Source organism: Mesoplodon densirostris, chromosome 4 (assembly GCF_025265405.1).
Source record: "Mesoplodon densirostris isolate mMesDen1 chromosome 4, mMesDen1 primary haplotype, whole genome shotgun sequence".
Taxonomy (NCBI): Eukaryota; Metazoa; Chordata; class Mammalia; order Artiodactyla; family Ziphiidae; genus Mesoplodon; species Mesoplodon densirostris.
The window spans coordinates 168780054-168797232 of record NC_082664.1 but is presented as its reverse complement, the minus strand read 5'-3'; the positions used below and the strand labels follow the sequence as shown (position 1 = coordinate 168797232).

Genomic DNA, 17179 nt, shown 5'->3' with positions numbered 1-17179 from the left:
AATGAAAATAAATAAGGAAACAAAAGCTTTAAATGACACAATACACCAGATAGATGTAATTGATAATTATAGGACATTCCATCCAAAAACAGCTTTCTTTTCAAGTGCACATAGAACATTCTCCAGGATAGATCACATCTTGGGTGACAAATCAAGCCTCAGTAAATTTAAGAAAACTGAAATCATATCAAGCATCTTTTCTGACCACAACACTATGAGATTAGAAATGAATTACAGGGAAAAAAAAACATAAAAAGCACAAACATATGGAGGCTACACAATACGTTACTAAATAACCAAGAGAACAGTGAAGGAATCAAAGAGGAAATCAAAAAATACCTAGAGACAAATGACAATGAAAACACAATGATCCAAAACCTATGGGATGCAACAAAAGCAGTTCTAAGAGGGAAGTTTATAGCTATACAAGCCTACCTCAAGAAACAAGAAAAATCTCAAATAAACAATCTAACCTTACACTTAAAGGAACTAGAGAAAGAAGAACAAACAAAACCCAAAGTTAGCAGAAGGAAAGAAATCATCAAGATCAGAGCAGAAATAAATGAAATAGAAACAAAGAAAATAATAGCAGAGATCAATAAAACTAAAAGCGGGTTCTTTGAGAAAATAAACAAAATTGATAAACCATTAGCCAAACTCATCAACAAAAAGAGGGAGAGGACTGAAATCAATAAAATTAGAAATGAAAAAGGAGAAATTACAACAGACACCGCAGAAATACAAAGCATCCTAAGAGACTACCACAAGCAACTCTATGCCAATAAAATGGACAACCTGGAAGAAATGGGCAAATTCTTAGAAAGGTATGACCTTCCAAGACTGAACCAGGAAGAAACAGAAAATATGAACAGACCAATAACAAGAAATGAAAATGAAACTGTGATTAGAAATCTTCCAACAAACAAAAGTCCAGGACCAGATGGCTTCACAGGTGAATTCTATTTAGAGAAGAGCTGACACCCATCCTTCTCAAACTCTTCCAAAAAGTTGCAGAGGAATGAATACTCCTAAACTCATTCTATGAGGCCACCATTACCCTGATACCAAAACCAGAAAAAGACACTACAAAAAAAGAAAATTACAGACCAATATCACTGATGAATATAGATACAAAAATCCTCAACAAAATACTAGCAAACAGAATCCAACAACACATTAAAAGGATCATACATCATGATGAAGTGGGTTTATCCCAGGGATGCAAGGATTCTTCAATATATGCAAGTCAATCAATGTGATACACCGTATTAACAAATTGAAGAACAAAAACCAAATGATCATCTCAATAGATGCAGAAAAAGCTTTTGACAAAATTCAACATCCACTTATGATAAAAACTCTCCAGAAAATGGGCATAGAGGGAACCTACCTCAACATAATAAAGGCCATATATGACAAACCCACAGCAAACATCATTCTCAATGGTGAAAAACTGAAAGCATTTCCTCTAAGATCAGGAACAAGACAAGGATGTCCACTCTCACCACTATTATTCAACATAGTTTTGGAAGTCCTAGCCAGTCCTAGCAGAGAAGAAAAAGAAATAAAAGGAATACAAATCGGAAAAGAAGAAGAAAAACTGCCACTGTTTGCAGATGACATGATACCATACATAAGAGAATCCTAAAAATGCCACCAGAAAACTACTAGAGCTAATCAATGAATTTGGTAAAGTTGCAGGATACAAAATTAATGCACAGAAATCTCTTGCATTCCTATACACTAATGATGAAAAATCTGAAAGAGAAATTATGGAAACACTCGCATTTACCACTGCAGCAAAAAGCATAAAATACCTAGGAATAAACCTACCTAGGGAGACAAAAGACGTGTTTGCAGTAAAGTATAAGACACTGATGAAAGAAATTAAAGATGATACCAACAGATGGAGAGATATACCATACTCTTGGATTGGAAGAGTCAATATTGTGAAAATGACTCTACTACCCAAAGCAATCTACAGATTCAATGCAATCCCTATCAAATTACCAATGGCATTTTTTATGGAACTAGAACAAAAAATCTTAAAATTTGTATGGAGACATAAAAGACCCCGAATAGCCAAAGCAATCTTGAGGGAAAAAAACGGAGCAGGAGGAATCAGACTCCCTGACTTCAGACTATACTATAAAGCTACAGTAATCAAGACAATATGGTACTTGCACAAAAAGAGAAACACAGATCAATGGAACAAGATAGAAAGCCCAGAGATAAACCCACACACCTATGGTCAACTAATCTATGACAAAGGAAGCAAAGATATACAATGGAGAAAAGACAGTCTCTTCAATAAGTGGTGCTGGCAAAACTAGACAGCTACATGTAAAAAAATGAAATTAGAACACTCCCTAACACCATACACAAAAATAAACTAAAAATGGATTCGAGACCTAAGTGTAAGACCAGACACTATAAAACTCTTAGAGGAAAATAGGAAGAACACTCTTTGACATAAATCACAGCAAGATCCCTTTTGACCCACCTCCTAGATTAATGGAAATAAAAACTAAAATAAACAAATGGGACCTAATGAAACTTCAAAGCTTTTGCACAGCAAAGAAAACCATTAACAAGATGAAAAGACAATCCTCAGAATGGGAGAAAATATTTGCAAACAAATCAACCGACAAAGGATTAATCTCCAAAATATATAAACAGCTCATGCAGCTCAATATTAAAGAAACAAACAACCCAATCCAAAAATGGGCAGAAGACCTAAATAGACCTTTCTCCAAAGAAGACATACAGATGGCCAAGAAGCACATGAAAAGCTGCTCAACATCACTAATTATTAGAGAAATGCAAATCAAAACTACAGTAAGGTATCACCTCACACCAGTTAGAATGGGCATCATCAGATAATCTACAAACAACAAATGTTGGAGAGGGTGTGGAGAAAAGGGAACCCTCCTGCACTGTTGGTGGGAATGTAAATTGATTCAGCCACTATGGAGAACAGTATGGAGGTTCCTTAAAAAACTAAAAACAGAATTACCATATGATCCAGCAATCCCACTACTGGTCATATACCCAGAGAAAACCATAATTCAAAAAGACACATTCACCTCAATGTTCATTTCAGCACTATTTACAGAAGTCAGGTCATGGAAGCCACCTAAATGCCCACTGACAGATGAATGGATAAAGAAGATGTGGTACATATATACAATGGAATATTACTCAGCCATAAAAAGGAATGAAATTGAGTCATTTGTTGAGACGTGGATGGATCTAGAGACTGTCATACAGAGTGAAGTAAGTCAGAAAGAGAAAAACAAATATTGTATATTAACGCATGTATGTGGAACCTAGAAAAATGGTTCAGATGAACCAGTTTGCAGGGCAGAATTTGAGACACAGATGTAGAGAACAAACGTTTTGACACCAAGGGAGGAAAGCCATGGGGGGTGGCAATGGTGGTGTGGTGAATTGGGCAATTGGGATTGACATGTATACATTGATGTGTATAAAATTAATGACTAATAAGAACCTGCTGTAAAAAAAATAAATTAAATAAAGTTGAAAAATTAAAAAAAAAAGAATGTAGGTGTCAGTCTCCCCATGTTAAGCTTTTCAGGCCAACCTCAACCTCACCTTTTGCAAAGGATGCACCCCCTTAATACAATTGCCCAGAAGGGACTCCTTACATGCTGTGAGAACATTTATAATGACTTTATTATGAATTTAGGTAAAAATATCACAAATATTACCATTAAGAAGGAAGAAAGAAATCATAAATAAAACCAATGAAAGGAGGTTTGGATCAGGAATGCAAGAATGGTTTAATATTTGAAAAATCATTCATTTTATTAGAAACAAAAAAGATAGTATCACGATCATATGATTATCACAACGTATGCTGAAAAAAGCATGTGAAAAGTTTTAACATGCATACATATATGTGTGTATATATATATGTATATATAAACTTAACACACTATGAATAGAAGGAAACATCTTTTTTTTTCTTTTAACATCTTTATTGGAGTATAATTGCTTTACCATGGTGTCTTAGTTTCTGCTGTTTAACAAAGTGAATCAGCTATACATATACATATATGCCCATATCTCCTCCCTCTTGCGTCTCCCTCCCAGCCTCCCTATCCCACCCCTCTAGGTGGACACAAAGCCACTGAGCTGATCTCCTTGTGCTATGCTTGGAAACATTTTTATCTGAAACAAAACAACTTTTAGGAACTATATCATTCAAGGCTAAATTACTGACAGCTTTTCCCCTAAATAGGAACAAGACAAGTACAGCAGCTATCACAAGCTCTGTTTAACATTTTTCCAGAAGTCCTATCTAGGGCGATAAAACCAAAAAGAAAACAGAAGGCTTAAGATTTAGAAAGAAGGAAGTAAAATTGTCATTATTTGAAGACAAAGTAATTATGAACCCAGAAAATTTGAAACATTTATAAATTCTTAACTATAATAAAAAAAATTAACAAGGTCATTGAATACAAGGTCAGTATTTAAAAATATAATTGCACTTATATATACAGCAACCAAAAAAAATAAGTTTTTAAAATGTGACACAGTAGCTGCAAAAATATTAAAAACCTAAGAAAATATTAGCAAAATATTTTTTAAATCTATGCACTGAAAGCTTCAAATATTTAGCGAAATTAAAGATCTAAATAAATTGAAAAGTTAGAAACATTTGAAAAATCATTTTTCAGTGAAAGACAAATCAAGGTTACACACAAAAAATCATTTTATACCCATAAGTTTTTTAAAAATTAAGAGAACATAATGTCTATTGATGGTAGGCAAATAGAAAAAAGCACTCCTTTTTGCTGTTGGAATTTTAAGTATTAAAATTTGAGGGGGAAGTACGTATCTTTTGGTAAAAATATAGGAGTCTCACTTTTAGTCCTTTACTGCATAGAATAAAAGCTCCCCATATAAGAAAATGCATACAAGTACGGATTTTGCAGCATTGTCATAATATTGTCACTCACTAAGACTATGGCTAGATATATTATGGCATATCCAGACCAAAGAAATAAAGCAAAAAAAACCCAAAAAGAATTAGGCTTTTTCTGTTTCCAGGCAAGGTTGAGTATCAGGGACCAGATTTAGTCTTCTGCCTAACAGTAGCAAAGAAATCAAAACAATATATACTAAATAATAGTTTTCAAATGTAGGGCGGTGGGAATGTAGAACCACAGGATAATGATCTCTGAGAGGGGAAACAAATGAACTAAGCCATACAATTGCCCCAGCTTACTGCCTAAACCGCGTTTCCAGCTGCCATTCAGGGAGGGGAAGCCAAGAGGAGTGTGGTGGTCTCCTCAAGTTCAAAAGATGGCACCTCAGGGAGACACAAGTGGCTATAGTTCATAAAGCAGAGTTCCAGGAGGGGAGAGCTGCAAAGAGAGAGAGCTCCAGAGATGTCCAGAGAGTTCTGCCCAAATTTCCACCTGAGTACTGACCAGGGCATGGATATAAGGAAACTACCTGAGGCTGGAGGAAAACCTTCTAAAAGGGGCAGCTGAAACATTGCCCCAAGGTCACAAAGGGCCAGAAATAGTAGGGTCTTTTCACTAACCAGAGTGGAAACGTTCATTATACATAGGAGTTGGAAAGAGTGCTCAAGTTAAATGAAAACTTATATCCAGACAAAACCTGTAGGCAAATTTTATAGAATATTCATAATCACCAAAATTTATAAACTACCCAAATATGCTTCCATCTGTGTACACCCAACTCTAGTAATATGATATATACTCAATAACTGGTTTGGGAAAGGAAAAAAATTATATGAGCTTGGAGGAAGTGTACTATTAATACATATAGTTCTAATAATTAATAGTCTCTTTCCTATCATAAACTTTAAATTTAATCCAATATGTCACAGAATCTTAAGGGAAAAGTAAGACTCATTGGCACAAAAGCAAAAATTAAGATCTCACTCCACTGCTAAATAATAAGCTGCATTTATAGTTTTAGATAACAGATGGATAGCCAAAGTCTCCCTCCGATCCCCTAACATCCTCCCCAACTAATCCCAATCTCCAGTGGCTAAAGACACAGTCAACACTGTTAGTTTTCACATACTTCTTTGGAAATCTCAAAGGAGAAACAAATATAATAATGTCCAGTGGGGTTATACAAGCTTAAAGAGGATCTACAGTACAGTTGCCTTATTATAAAGTTAATATGATACTAATGTACCTTTGTAATGTTATCCAAACAAAACAAAAACAGAACAAAACCCTTGCGTTTTCCTTGGAGCTTCACAAACCCTTATTGGAATGCCATATGTAGTTATGGTTGCTCTATTTTAAGGGGATATGTAAAAATTAAAAGTATAATTTTTAAAAAGTATATATGAGGAAGAAGTAAGACTGTTTATTACAAAGAAGCCATAAGAGTGATTACATTGCATTCAAGTATTTGTAGATTTATTTTAAAGAGAGTGCTAACTCTGTTCTCTTAGAAAAAGGATTAAACTATTTTTCTTTCTGTTTTATGAAATTTGGATTGCTCTAAAAAGAAGACAACCCTACTGTACATGATTCATGACAACTAGAGAAAATTACCAGAAGACTTTTCCCCTCTTCATGCCGTCAATCCAACCTTTTAAAACGTGTAACAAAAAGTTTTGTTATTAAAACAATGCTCCTTTCAGGAAGCTCAATTAAGCACAAATTATTAAGTTGATCAGGACAATTTAACACAAGACAAACCAGAGTTCCATTTATAAAGTCTATAGATAGAAGTGAAAATACATAATATCATCATTCACAACAGGAAAAAAATGACAACAATTTTGGGGGGGAAGAAAAAAAATAGAGGAAAATGTCCTACCATGATTTGTGTTTGTTGTGTTCTCAGCATCAGGAAGATGGTGGTCTACACTCGTCAACCTTTTCACGAGTTCCCAGTGTGAATCTTCTTCCGTGAGAAATGGCTCCCAGCCACAGAAACCAGACTCAAAGCCACACCTGAGATGATTTGCTGTTATGCACGAAAAGAAAACTCGTAAGGAGAAATGAAGGGGGGAGAAAGCAGGGAAACATTGACTCTATGTTAGCAAATCAACTTAGGCAGTCAGAACTGTCACTCCACTTTGTAAAGAATGTTTCCTGATCATCAGAGTAGTTTTACTTTTTCCAACCTCACAAAGTGTTCCATGTGCTGTGTGAGGCATTACCCCCCTATACTCTTCTGTCTCCAAGTCTGGCACATTCCACCCTGGTTGGCCATCTCCACTGCATTTAATGACACAGGGTGAAACTCTACAGCTTTTCAGAGAGTAACCAATTCACCTGCCAAGATGAAAAAGATTCACCTGCCGAGATGGTTAAAAAAAATTTGAAAGGATGGCATTTAAATTAACTCTAGACACCTGAAGAGCTTGAGGTCAGCACCTTAGAATTCATTCTATTACGCTAGTTTAACAGCTTCTCAAAAAAAAAAAAAATCCCTAGCCACTTTGCATTGCAGGTAAGTTAGATATTTTGAACTTTGCTTTGTTTCCCCTTCTTAATACACAAGTAAAAAGTTGAAAAATACTTAAGTTCCTACATTTATCACAAAGCACGATTTCTAGAGAAAGTCAGGATTTGGGGTAAGCTCCCTAAGCACGTTTCCTAGCTTTTTGCACCAAATTAGTGAGGAAAAAACAAAAGTTTCAGCGGACTGGGCCATACACCAGAAGTTCTAACAACTTGATTTGTGCTTTCAAGAAATTAGCTTTTATGTGTTTAAATTTTCTTTTCCTGAAATAAGAATCATAGTATCAGCCTATCTTAGTTTGCGGGATAAATTAATACAATTAATTTAAAACGTATTTCCAGGTATTCCTCTTTATGCAGACACATTTTCATAACAGATGGGAGGACAAAATAATTCTTGGTCAGAAAACACCTAAAGTTTTGACAAGCTCCCGAACATCACAATTCTATTACCTTTAATAAAATTAATAATAGATGTGTTCCCACTGAGCTCAAGTATGTGTCAAGTATTTTACATATATTACCATTTGTTTTCACAAATACCCTACACAGCAAGCATAATTATCCCCGAAAGATTTTCTTTTTGAAACTTTAGCACTAAGCAACTCACCTATGGTAAATTTTAGTAAATGGAATATCCAGGCTTTGAGTTGTTTGACATCAAAGCTTATACTTTGAAGCCCCCCTGCACCTGGGACTCTGTCTCAAAATTTAAAAGACAGCTTTACTGTATGCTTGCTCTTAACCATTATTTTCAGTTTTAAATAATGTGAGCAATTTTATCAGCATACTGAATAAGCCCACTATATCTTAATAATCAAAGGATTTTCAAATCTCTATAAAAATGGATGCCTGGTTTCATGACCAGATATTTCATCACTAACATGTCAATAATTAAAACACTGAAGTGCACTTTGAAAGTGACAGGGCCACTTAAATTTTCTCTACATGTAAATTAAACGTATAGATCTTAGAGCTATGCTTGTTTTGACAGTCATATAATGGATATATAATGAAAGATATTTTTCTTTACAAGCAAATATTATTTTCCCCTTAAATATATTTCCCAAAAAATAAAAACAAGCAAATTAACTATCATATAATAATGAAAAAATGTTGCACATCACCTAATGGTGAATCAACATGACAAGGAGATGCTGTTCACCCACATAGTACTTAGCTGGAAATCTATTGCTTCTGGATGTTTGTTTTTTTTTTTTCACAGCTCTGGCTACAGAGTTGATAAGATACTGTTATTGATAAAAAGTTAATGCTCCAAGGAGAGCCTCTTCTGTTCTGTGACAGTCTTAAGAACCTATGACCTAGCTGTGACTGTCCCCCTGGGCATCCAGAAAATCCTCTGATCTAGTTCTTTGGTCCTCTGTGAACTTTGCCACCTGCTAAGCCACCTCCCAGCTCTTCTAAGTCAGTTGGTAGAATGTAGAAATAGACAAGATTTGAAATATATACTTGACCTCTGAAATGTGCTTACAAGTTGCAAATTCTTGGTCGTGAACTTGGTCAAGGAATCCTTCCACCTCCCCCACCACGGGTACCCTCAATTCCTAAATGCACACATCCTTGGAATAGAAAATCTTCCATCTGGGTTGGCCCAGGATTGTCCCAGTTTACACCTGTTGTCCAAGGATAATAATAGCTCTCCTCTTTCCTCTCAAGTGACTCTGTTTGGGCAATAAATTCAATATTGCCCTTTTGGGGCAATAAATTATATATTAATTCACAAAGAAAGCAAGTCCATGCAGATAACAATCTTATTGTTATATGCAATGGTGTGAAATAGCTGTAAGACCACTGAGTGTGGAAATGTAAAGTCAAAGTCACCCAAGCATCACCAAACCCTTCCGCAGACTCTTCACATCTGTGCCTGTGTCACTCAACTGCAAAAATGTAAAGATTTCAAGACAAAATAACTTTGGATTGAATAAATGTTGAAATTTGGCTTTAGGAGAAAAGTTCAAACCATTTCTTTCATTACCTGGATGTTTTATCAGTTAAAATGTCAATCACTGCACTTTCCACAGAACACTAAACACCACTGTCCTTTGAAAAATGAAAATTAATTTTTAAAATCCATCACTATAAAGATATATGAAAGCAAAATGGTGCAATCATCTCTGTAAAAATCTTCGTGAACTTCTCAGGTGTTTTTACCAAAGACTGCACTATAAAATACAAGTCAAGCTTCAAACCAAAGTTGAAGTTCTTCCATTAATATTTCCCCTACATAATTCAAAACATTTAAGGTGAAGTTATAAATATCTGAAGAAAACCAGGAGGGCCAAACACATTCTGGCAGCTAATAAATGTCTTATGAAACCACATGTGTTAAATGTTAAATGTTTACAAAATCTAAAAAATCATGTATTCATATAAACAAAATGTATTCATTACAAACAGTGATTTTGATTATGTGGTTGCTTTTATTTAAATTTCTGTGACTACAAAACACATTTCACCATCTCTAATCAGAAGATGAGATATGCCACAGTTCATAATTTTAGTGAGATTTCACTGAGTTCATCAGTTAGAGTAATATTTTTAAATTATGACAACGCTTTGTCTTGCATATTTAACCACTGAAGCATATTAGCAGAAGAAAAAGAATTTCATTGTGGCGGCTGAGGAAAATTCTGGATCATGAAAATTAAAATATTTATGACCTCTCCAGTTTGGAAGTAAATCAGTTCTCTATTACGTAAGAAAAAAGTTTGCATGGGAATGTTCCATTCAATAAGCATATATTAGTCTTTAATATGATTATAATATATAAACATTTTGTTAATATTTATTGAGAACCCACAAGGATCTTTTCTCCACTAAATATACATGTATTTCCCTTATCCTCAGGAAGTATTGTTAGTACTCAATATTTATTTTTTCAAAATATGGAAGACATCCAGAGACAGTATCACAGTAAAGATTAAATGCATTGCACTGGATTCTTGGTTTAAGCTTCTTTCACTTGACTATTGGACCAACTTCTCCTTTGAAGTGTAACAATTTATATTAGCAGGTTAAATGCTCTAACAACTATTTATTCAATTAAAAGAGCTTTTTTCCCCATGGAATTGTCCAAACGGTTTTGATTTAAACACACATCTGTCAATCTTGCCATCCTTTTTGGAACATACACACAGTCTTTTTCTGTATGTTATGATTGAAAATTATATATATATATATATATATATTCAAAATTTTATTGTGGTAAAATATACTTAATATAAAAATTACCTTTTTAACCATTTTTAAGTGTACAGTTGAGTGGCACTAAGCACCTTCACACTGTTGTACACCCAACACCATCATGTATCTCCAGAACTTTTCCATCATCCCAAATCCAAACCCCATACCCATTAAACACTTACCCACCATTTTTCTCTTCCCCTCACCCCTGGCAACCACCATTCTGCTTCCCATTTCTATGAATTTGATTTCTCTAGGTAAGAAGAATTATACAATGTTTGTCCTATTGTGACTTGCTTATTTCACTTAGCATGTCTTCAAGGGTCAGCCACATTATAGCATGTGTCTACATGTAAGCATTAGGTATATTTTCTTTGTAAGTTGTTCAGCTAGTCAATGTATACCTTTAGATATGTCTGGCACATGTTATATTTTATTAGAAATGTTTTAAAAATATATTGCATATTTATTTTATTCTTAAATGTCTCTATTTTATACAGGATCATGTTAATAACGATCAAAAATCTATTGTTTGGAATCATGCAGTATTTGTCCTTCTGTGACTGGCTTATTTCACTTAGCGTAATGATTCCACTTACATGAGGTATCTATAATACTCAAACTCATGTTACTCAGTTGATATAAAGTTTCAGTTATACAAGGTAATGTCTATAGTCAACAATACTGTATTATGCACTTTTTTGTCAATTGTTTTGCAATACTTAATGCTTTTAAAATACTTTTGCAATACTTAATGCTTGTCAAAAATACAGCATTTTGTGAAGTATTTTGAGAAGGGAGAAGCAGAAAGGAGGAGCATGAAAAACAGCTCACTTGTCTGCCACTAACACCGGTTCTGCAGGGCCTTTTTTATGTTCATGTGAACGATGTATTTGAAGTTGAAGGTGCTGTGCAGAACAGGCGTTTCCTGTGCATCTTCTGCACCAGTCGTGAGGATGGAGACTTTTAGGGTGGAATTGGCAAAGTTTTACTGGACAAGAGCGTCTAGACTGTTTAGAACTTTGACAGGTGACATCCTCCACTCGGTAAGGGTTAGATGACTTCGGACAAGTTCTACAAAACTGCTTGAAGTAAACCCCGTGAGCGCGGTGTACACACCTCGCACCTGCACTTTCCCATCCTTGCAGTAATCACAGCCTTCTTCCTGCTCTAAGAACTGGAAATGCCCGCCGCGCTCCTCGCTGGCTCCGGGCTCTAGCGACCACCTGTTCCCGCAGCGGCCAGCTCGCCTCGGTCACGGTCGGTCACGGCCATCTGGGGCCTCCCTACCGGCGGCGGCTGCTTCAGGCTCCTGGGAGAACGCCTCCCCAGGCCTCCCGCGGCGCCCAGATCACCCACACCGTGGCCTGGGCCACGCCCTCCTCCATGGACCACGGCCATTGGGCCGCCTTCCTCAGCGACACCTCTCCTGCCTCGGGGTGTCAGAGATGGTGGCCCTCCCTCTCCCTCCGGCGCCCCCAGCTCCGCTCGCCCTCTCGGCCCCTTCAAGGAAGGTGATGTGGCGGGAGGCAATGACTCGGGGACAGCGCGGGAAGCGCACGCGGCCCCGGGGCACCGCCCTGGGGGGATGCCCTGCTTGGGGAGGCCCCCAACCTGGGTGCCCTGTGAGGGAGGCCGAGCCGCCTGCACCCGCACCCTCAGGTCCGGGATCACAGGGGCAGGGGGTCGAGGGTCTGCACAGCCCCATGCACCGTCCCAGCGAGGGCTGCACCGAGATGTCGTGGCGCGTGTTCACCTGCAAGGGCCCATCGAGGCTGCTGACCGCAGGGCGAGGCGGGGCCTCACCTGCGGCAGGTGGTCCGTGAACCTTGCCCGCTGGGAGATGTGGAAACACTCGGCGGCCCTCAGCTCACCGTAGCCCCGGAAAGACCACGAGGCTGTGCAGAGGAAGTGGAAGGGTAGCGCCGGCTCGGGTGCCGCCAGCGGCCCTGCCCAGCCGCGCCCTTGGCTTTGGCTGCCAGCGGATAGGGGTAAGGATCCTAGCGGGGGGCACAACCCGGTACATGCAACCGTCCAGCACCTCGGCGTCCAGGGCACCCATATGCATAGCCCCACCTAGTTAAGAAGATAAATCTTTTTTTTTTTTTTTTTAATTTATTTATTTATTTATTTTTGTTTTTCTTTTTCCTATTTTTTTATTAGTTTCTGCTTTATAACAAAGTGAATCAGTCATACATATACATCTGTTCCCACATCCCCTCCCTCATGCATCTCCCTCCCTCCCACCCTCCCCATCCCTCCCCTCCAGGCGGTCACAAAGCACCGAGCTGATCTCCCTGTGCTCTGCAGCTGCTTCCCACTATCTATCTACCCTACGTTTGGCTTCCCTGGTGGCGCAGTGGTTGAGAGTCCGCCTGCCGATGCACGGGACACGGGTTCGTGCCCCGGTCCGGGAAGATCCCACATGCCGCAGAGCAGCTGGGCCCGTGAGCCATGGCTGCTGAGGCTGCGCGTCCGGAGCCTGTGCTCCGCAACGGGAGAGGCCACAACAGTGAGAGGCCCGCATACCGGAAAAAAAAAAAAAAAGTGACAAGAAGATAAATCTTGCGTCAAGTGTTCTTACTACAAAAGGCGGGGGGGGGTGTCAGGGGAGGACAAGGAAAACTTTGGAGGTGAAGGATGTGGTGACAGTTTCACAGGGGTATGCATATGTCCAAACTTATCAAACTGTATACATTGACTTTGTGCCGATTTTCGTTCAATAATTATACCTTAATAAAACTATTTTAAAATGTATTGTTTGGAATTATAATGATGCCCTTAGGGATTAGTGAAGCACTGGGAGTTTTGTTTCTATCATGAAAGGCCTCCAATTTGCCTCTTAAGACTACTTTTTTTTTTATTGCCACCTGTTTTCTCTCTCAGCCATCTCTTCAATTCTGAAGTCTTTTAGGCACAGTGGTTCTCAAACTTTAATATGCAGGTGAATCACCTAGGACATTGTTAAAATGAAACTCTGGGTTCTGTAAGGCTGGGTTATATCCTGAAGTTCTACATTTCAAAGGAACTCTCAGATGCTGCCTCTGATACTGCTGGTCAAGGAAGTAATGCTCTAATAGCAAACTCTAGCAAAACACAGTTTCCCTTTACCATTAACTGCTTTTGAAAAGGCACTAGGCTACAGGCTCAATCAACTACGTTGGTCAAAATAGTATAAAAGTAAGAGAAACTGGGTAAAGAAAGAACACCTGAGTGAATGCGCCTTTTGCAAAAATCACACTGACTACAGATACCAACTGACAATATTCATGAGTTAATATTTACCGAGTCTCCAGAATATGGTAAGTACTCCTGGTGTACTCAAACTACATCCATGAGCTACACCGTTCTAGAGATTCATCCTATACTGGGATAAAAGGAAGATATAAAAGCACTTTCCTTGTGCTTCATGAACTTTAAAACTCTATTTTATTTTATTTTATTTTATTTTTTTTGCGGTACGTGGGCCTCTCACTGTCGTGGCCTCTCCCGTTGCGGAGCACAGGCTCCGGACGCGCAGGCTCAGCGGCCATGGCTCACGGGCCCAGCCGCTCCGCGGCATGTGAGATCTTCCTGGACCGGGGCACGAACCCGTGTCCGCTGCATCGGCAGGTGGACTCTGAACCACTGCGCCACCAGGGAAGCCCTAAAATTCTATTTTTAAGAAAAATTTGTATAACGAATTCAAATTTGTAAAATATAAATTTAAAAGTATGTGGAAAATGTTTCAAAGTGGTTTTAACTTTCAAAGGAAAGCCTCTTAATTTGTAATAACATATGTATGCATGTGTATATATGCACAATATGTTAAACACTTTAGTGCAGAAAATAGTGTAACATTATATCAATTCTAATGATTCAATTACTACATAAATAATTTCCTCAAAGCAAAAATGATTGTACAAATATTTACATGAAATACTCAAGCTGACATCAAAGTATATGGATATTTTGTAATATGTAACATGGCTGCCTTTTTTTGGGGGGTCATATCCCTTATATAAAGTTGATCTCAAGCAAGCATGACAGGTTTTCTTTGGCCAAATGAGCTTACATTATTTGGAATACTTATCAGACTAAGAAGTAACACTATCTGTTGATAAGCACAGCCATCTGTCCCTGAATTCACATAAAGGAAATAGCAGGATGGTATCAAGATATACTCTATGGGGAAAATGCCAGATAAGTAATCAATAAAAGTTCAATAAAGGAGGAGAAATGGGAAAATATGTCCAAAATAAAATGCTAAAGTATCTACCAATACTCTAGGTGGAATTCGATTAAGAAAACCAATTAAAAGGAGAACCTTCACCAGAGGAAAAACGGGAGAAAAGAAGCTAAGTTTCCATATGTAGAATTGAAAAGATAAGAAATATATTTACTTTCAGTTATTGGAACTGAGCATAATACAAACCATTAGAAAGGTGAATTTCTCCAAAAGAAATGAACCAAATTGTGTGTAAAAAAGCATTTAAATGAAGCATAAAGAGGAATGTGACACTCACATTAGAGAAAATGAATGGTCCTCATATTTTTTAATGAACAAAAATAGAACACCGAAAATATCCACAGAGATCATATTGGTAAGGAGATTATTTTTCTTAAATCTATGGTTAAGACCAGGTGTCTGAGGAATTAATTGAATTCCTGCTTACAAACAGGCAGAGGATTTCTCGCTTGCTTTCCCATCTTCTCTTTTCTACACCCCAGTCCACTGCTGTTAATAAAATGCTTACATCAGCAGAAGCATTTTCATTAAAAAGGTGACATTTATCTTACTGCCATACTTTTCTCTTGCTCAACAAAATATATCACTAAAATAAAACACTGCAGCAAAATAAATGTCAAATTTTTAATAATTAAAAAACCCTCTTGTTTGTGACATAAAAATTGGATGCATTTAGTTTTAATTCATTTCTAAAGAGACATAGGTATATTAGTTGCTAAGTTATCTCATATGAGAACCATCATGTAGGTTGTAAATTACATTATATTTCCTTTCTAATACAACTAGGTTTGAATAGTAATGGAATTTCTCATCATTACTCCTATCAAAGACTCTCCATACACTGTCTGAAATGAAGTTTTTGGGCTTTTTTGCCTAGTCATGAATACCAACCATGGCTGACATGATCTCTATGTCACCATGGTTGTCTGGAAGGCCATGGCAGCCCTTCTCCTCTTTACCCTTTCCCCACAGCTTCCTACATGATTGGTCAGAATGGAAAAAGCCCTACATTTAATAAAGGTTAGCAATCCATAATATAAGTCTCCAAAGAGAAGAGTACAAATAGGTTCCCTCTCCCATCCATTTTCCTCTTTAATCAACACACACACACACACACCCCTAATCACAACTATTCATTTGTTGAACAAATAGAGAGATTTCAAGTGTTAGCAAAAAGCACCAAAACATCAAGAGATGTTAGCATAGAGATGCCCACAAGGAATAGTACTGGTGGCTTCAGAATGAGAATGTACATTCATCTTACTTCATACAAATTAAATGTACCTTGCTCAAGACAAAGACTCTTAAATCCAAGCACAGTCATGAATGTGAGCATATGAGTGAGTAAACCATTAATTTACTTACAGCAAGTTGCTGGATCCTCATCACTCTCATCAGAACAGTCCTGCTGAGAGTCACAGACCAATTCTTGGGCAATGCACTGGCCGCTGGCACAAGTGAATTCATCTGCAGAGCAAAGCTGTCTGGAGGGGGCCTGTGCACAGGCGTAGACCCAGAGCTCGTCTAGCCCAATAAAACCTTTCTGGCTCAAAATAGTCCCTTCAAAAATAATCTTCAGGGAAAAACAAAGAACAATTTGTGAGCTTACAATCTCTTCAAAAAGACCCAAAAAAGAATAATAGAGATTAAAGAATTATTAAGAAAAATGCCTGTTTAAAGAGCAAGCAAATACAACTAAGAACAAAGTTCCCATTTGATCAGCTTGACCCACACACATAAGACTGATGGGCACATTAGATCCATTGAGGCCTCTGAGAAACGACCCATGATCTGATGAAAGCATCCCATTTAACCACCGACAATGTCCCTGACTGCAAACTTGTTGTTTGGTCATCTTCACAGCCCGCTTATTTTAATATTCAAGGAAAAGAATAAGTGTTAACACTCCTTATACTAGAGCTATAACTGCATTTGGTTTTTTAACTACTAAAATTAGTTATTGCAATGCATGAAGGGAAATGTCAGGCAGACAGTAAGATACACAATAGAAGAGAACATTTAAAAAAATAAATTTAAGAAACTATTAATTTTATAAAAGAATTGCCCTAATAATCAAAGAAGCACTAATTAAAGGAAATGAATCTCATTTTCTCCAATCGAATTGCTAGTTTTCTGGAGGTATACAATACTAGCAAGTGAAACAACCATACATTGCTAGTCTAGTGTAAGACAATGCCCAAATATTAAAAACCCCTGAGGTTCTAAAAAGAGCAATGGTTTATTAACACCAAGAGGGCAG

General features: G+C 37.5%; 1 protein-coding gene across 1 annotated transcript in view; it reads right to left on the bottom strand.

The window, feature by feature from the left end:
* The window catches only part of MALRD1 (MAM and LDL receptor class A domain containing 1), a 625167-nt gene that overhangs the window by 512209 nt on the left and 95779 nt on the right, over positions 1-17179 (bottom strand). The window contains exons 11-12 of the mRNA XM_060096153.1: positions 16285-16492; positions 6838-6987 (exon numbers count right to left, since the gene is read on the bottom strand). Of these exons, the coding sequence (XP_059952136.1) occupies positions 6838-6987; positions 16285-16492 (358 nt within the window). The remainder of the gene's footprint in view (positions 1-6837; positions 6988-16284; positions 16493-17179) is intronic.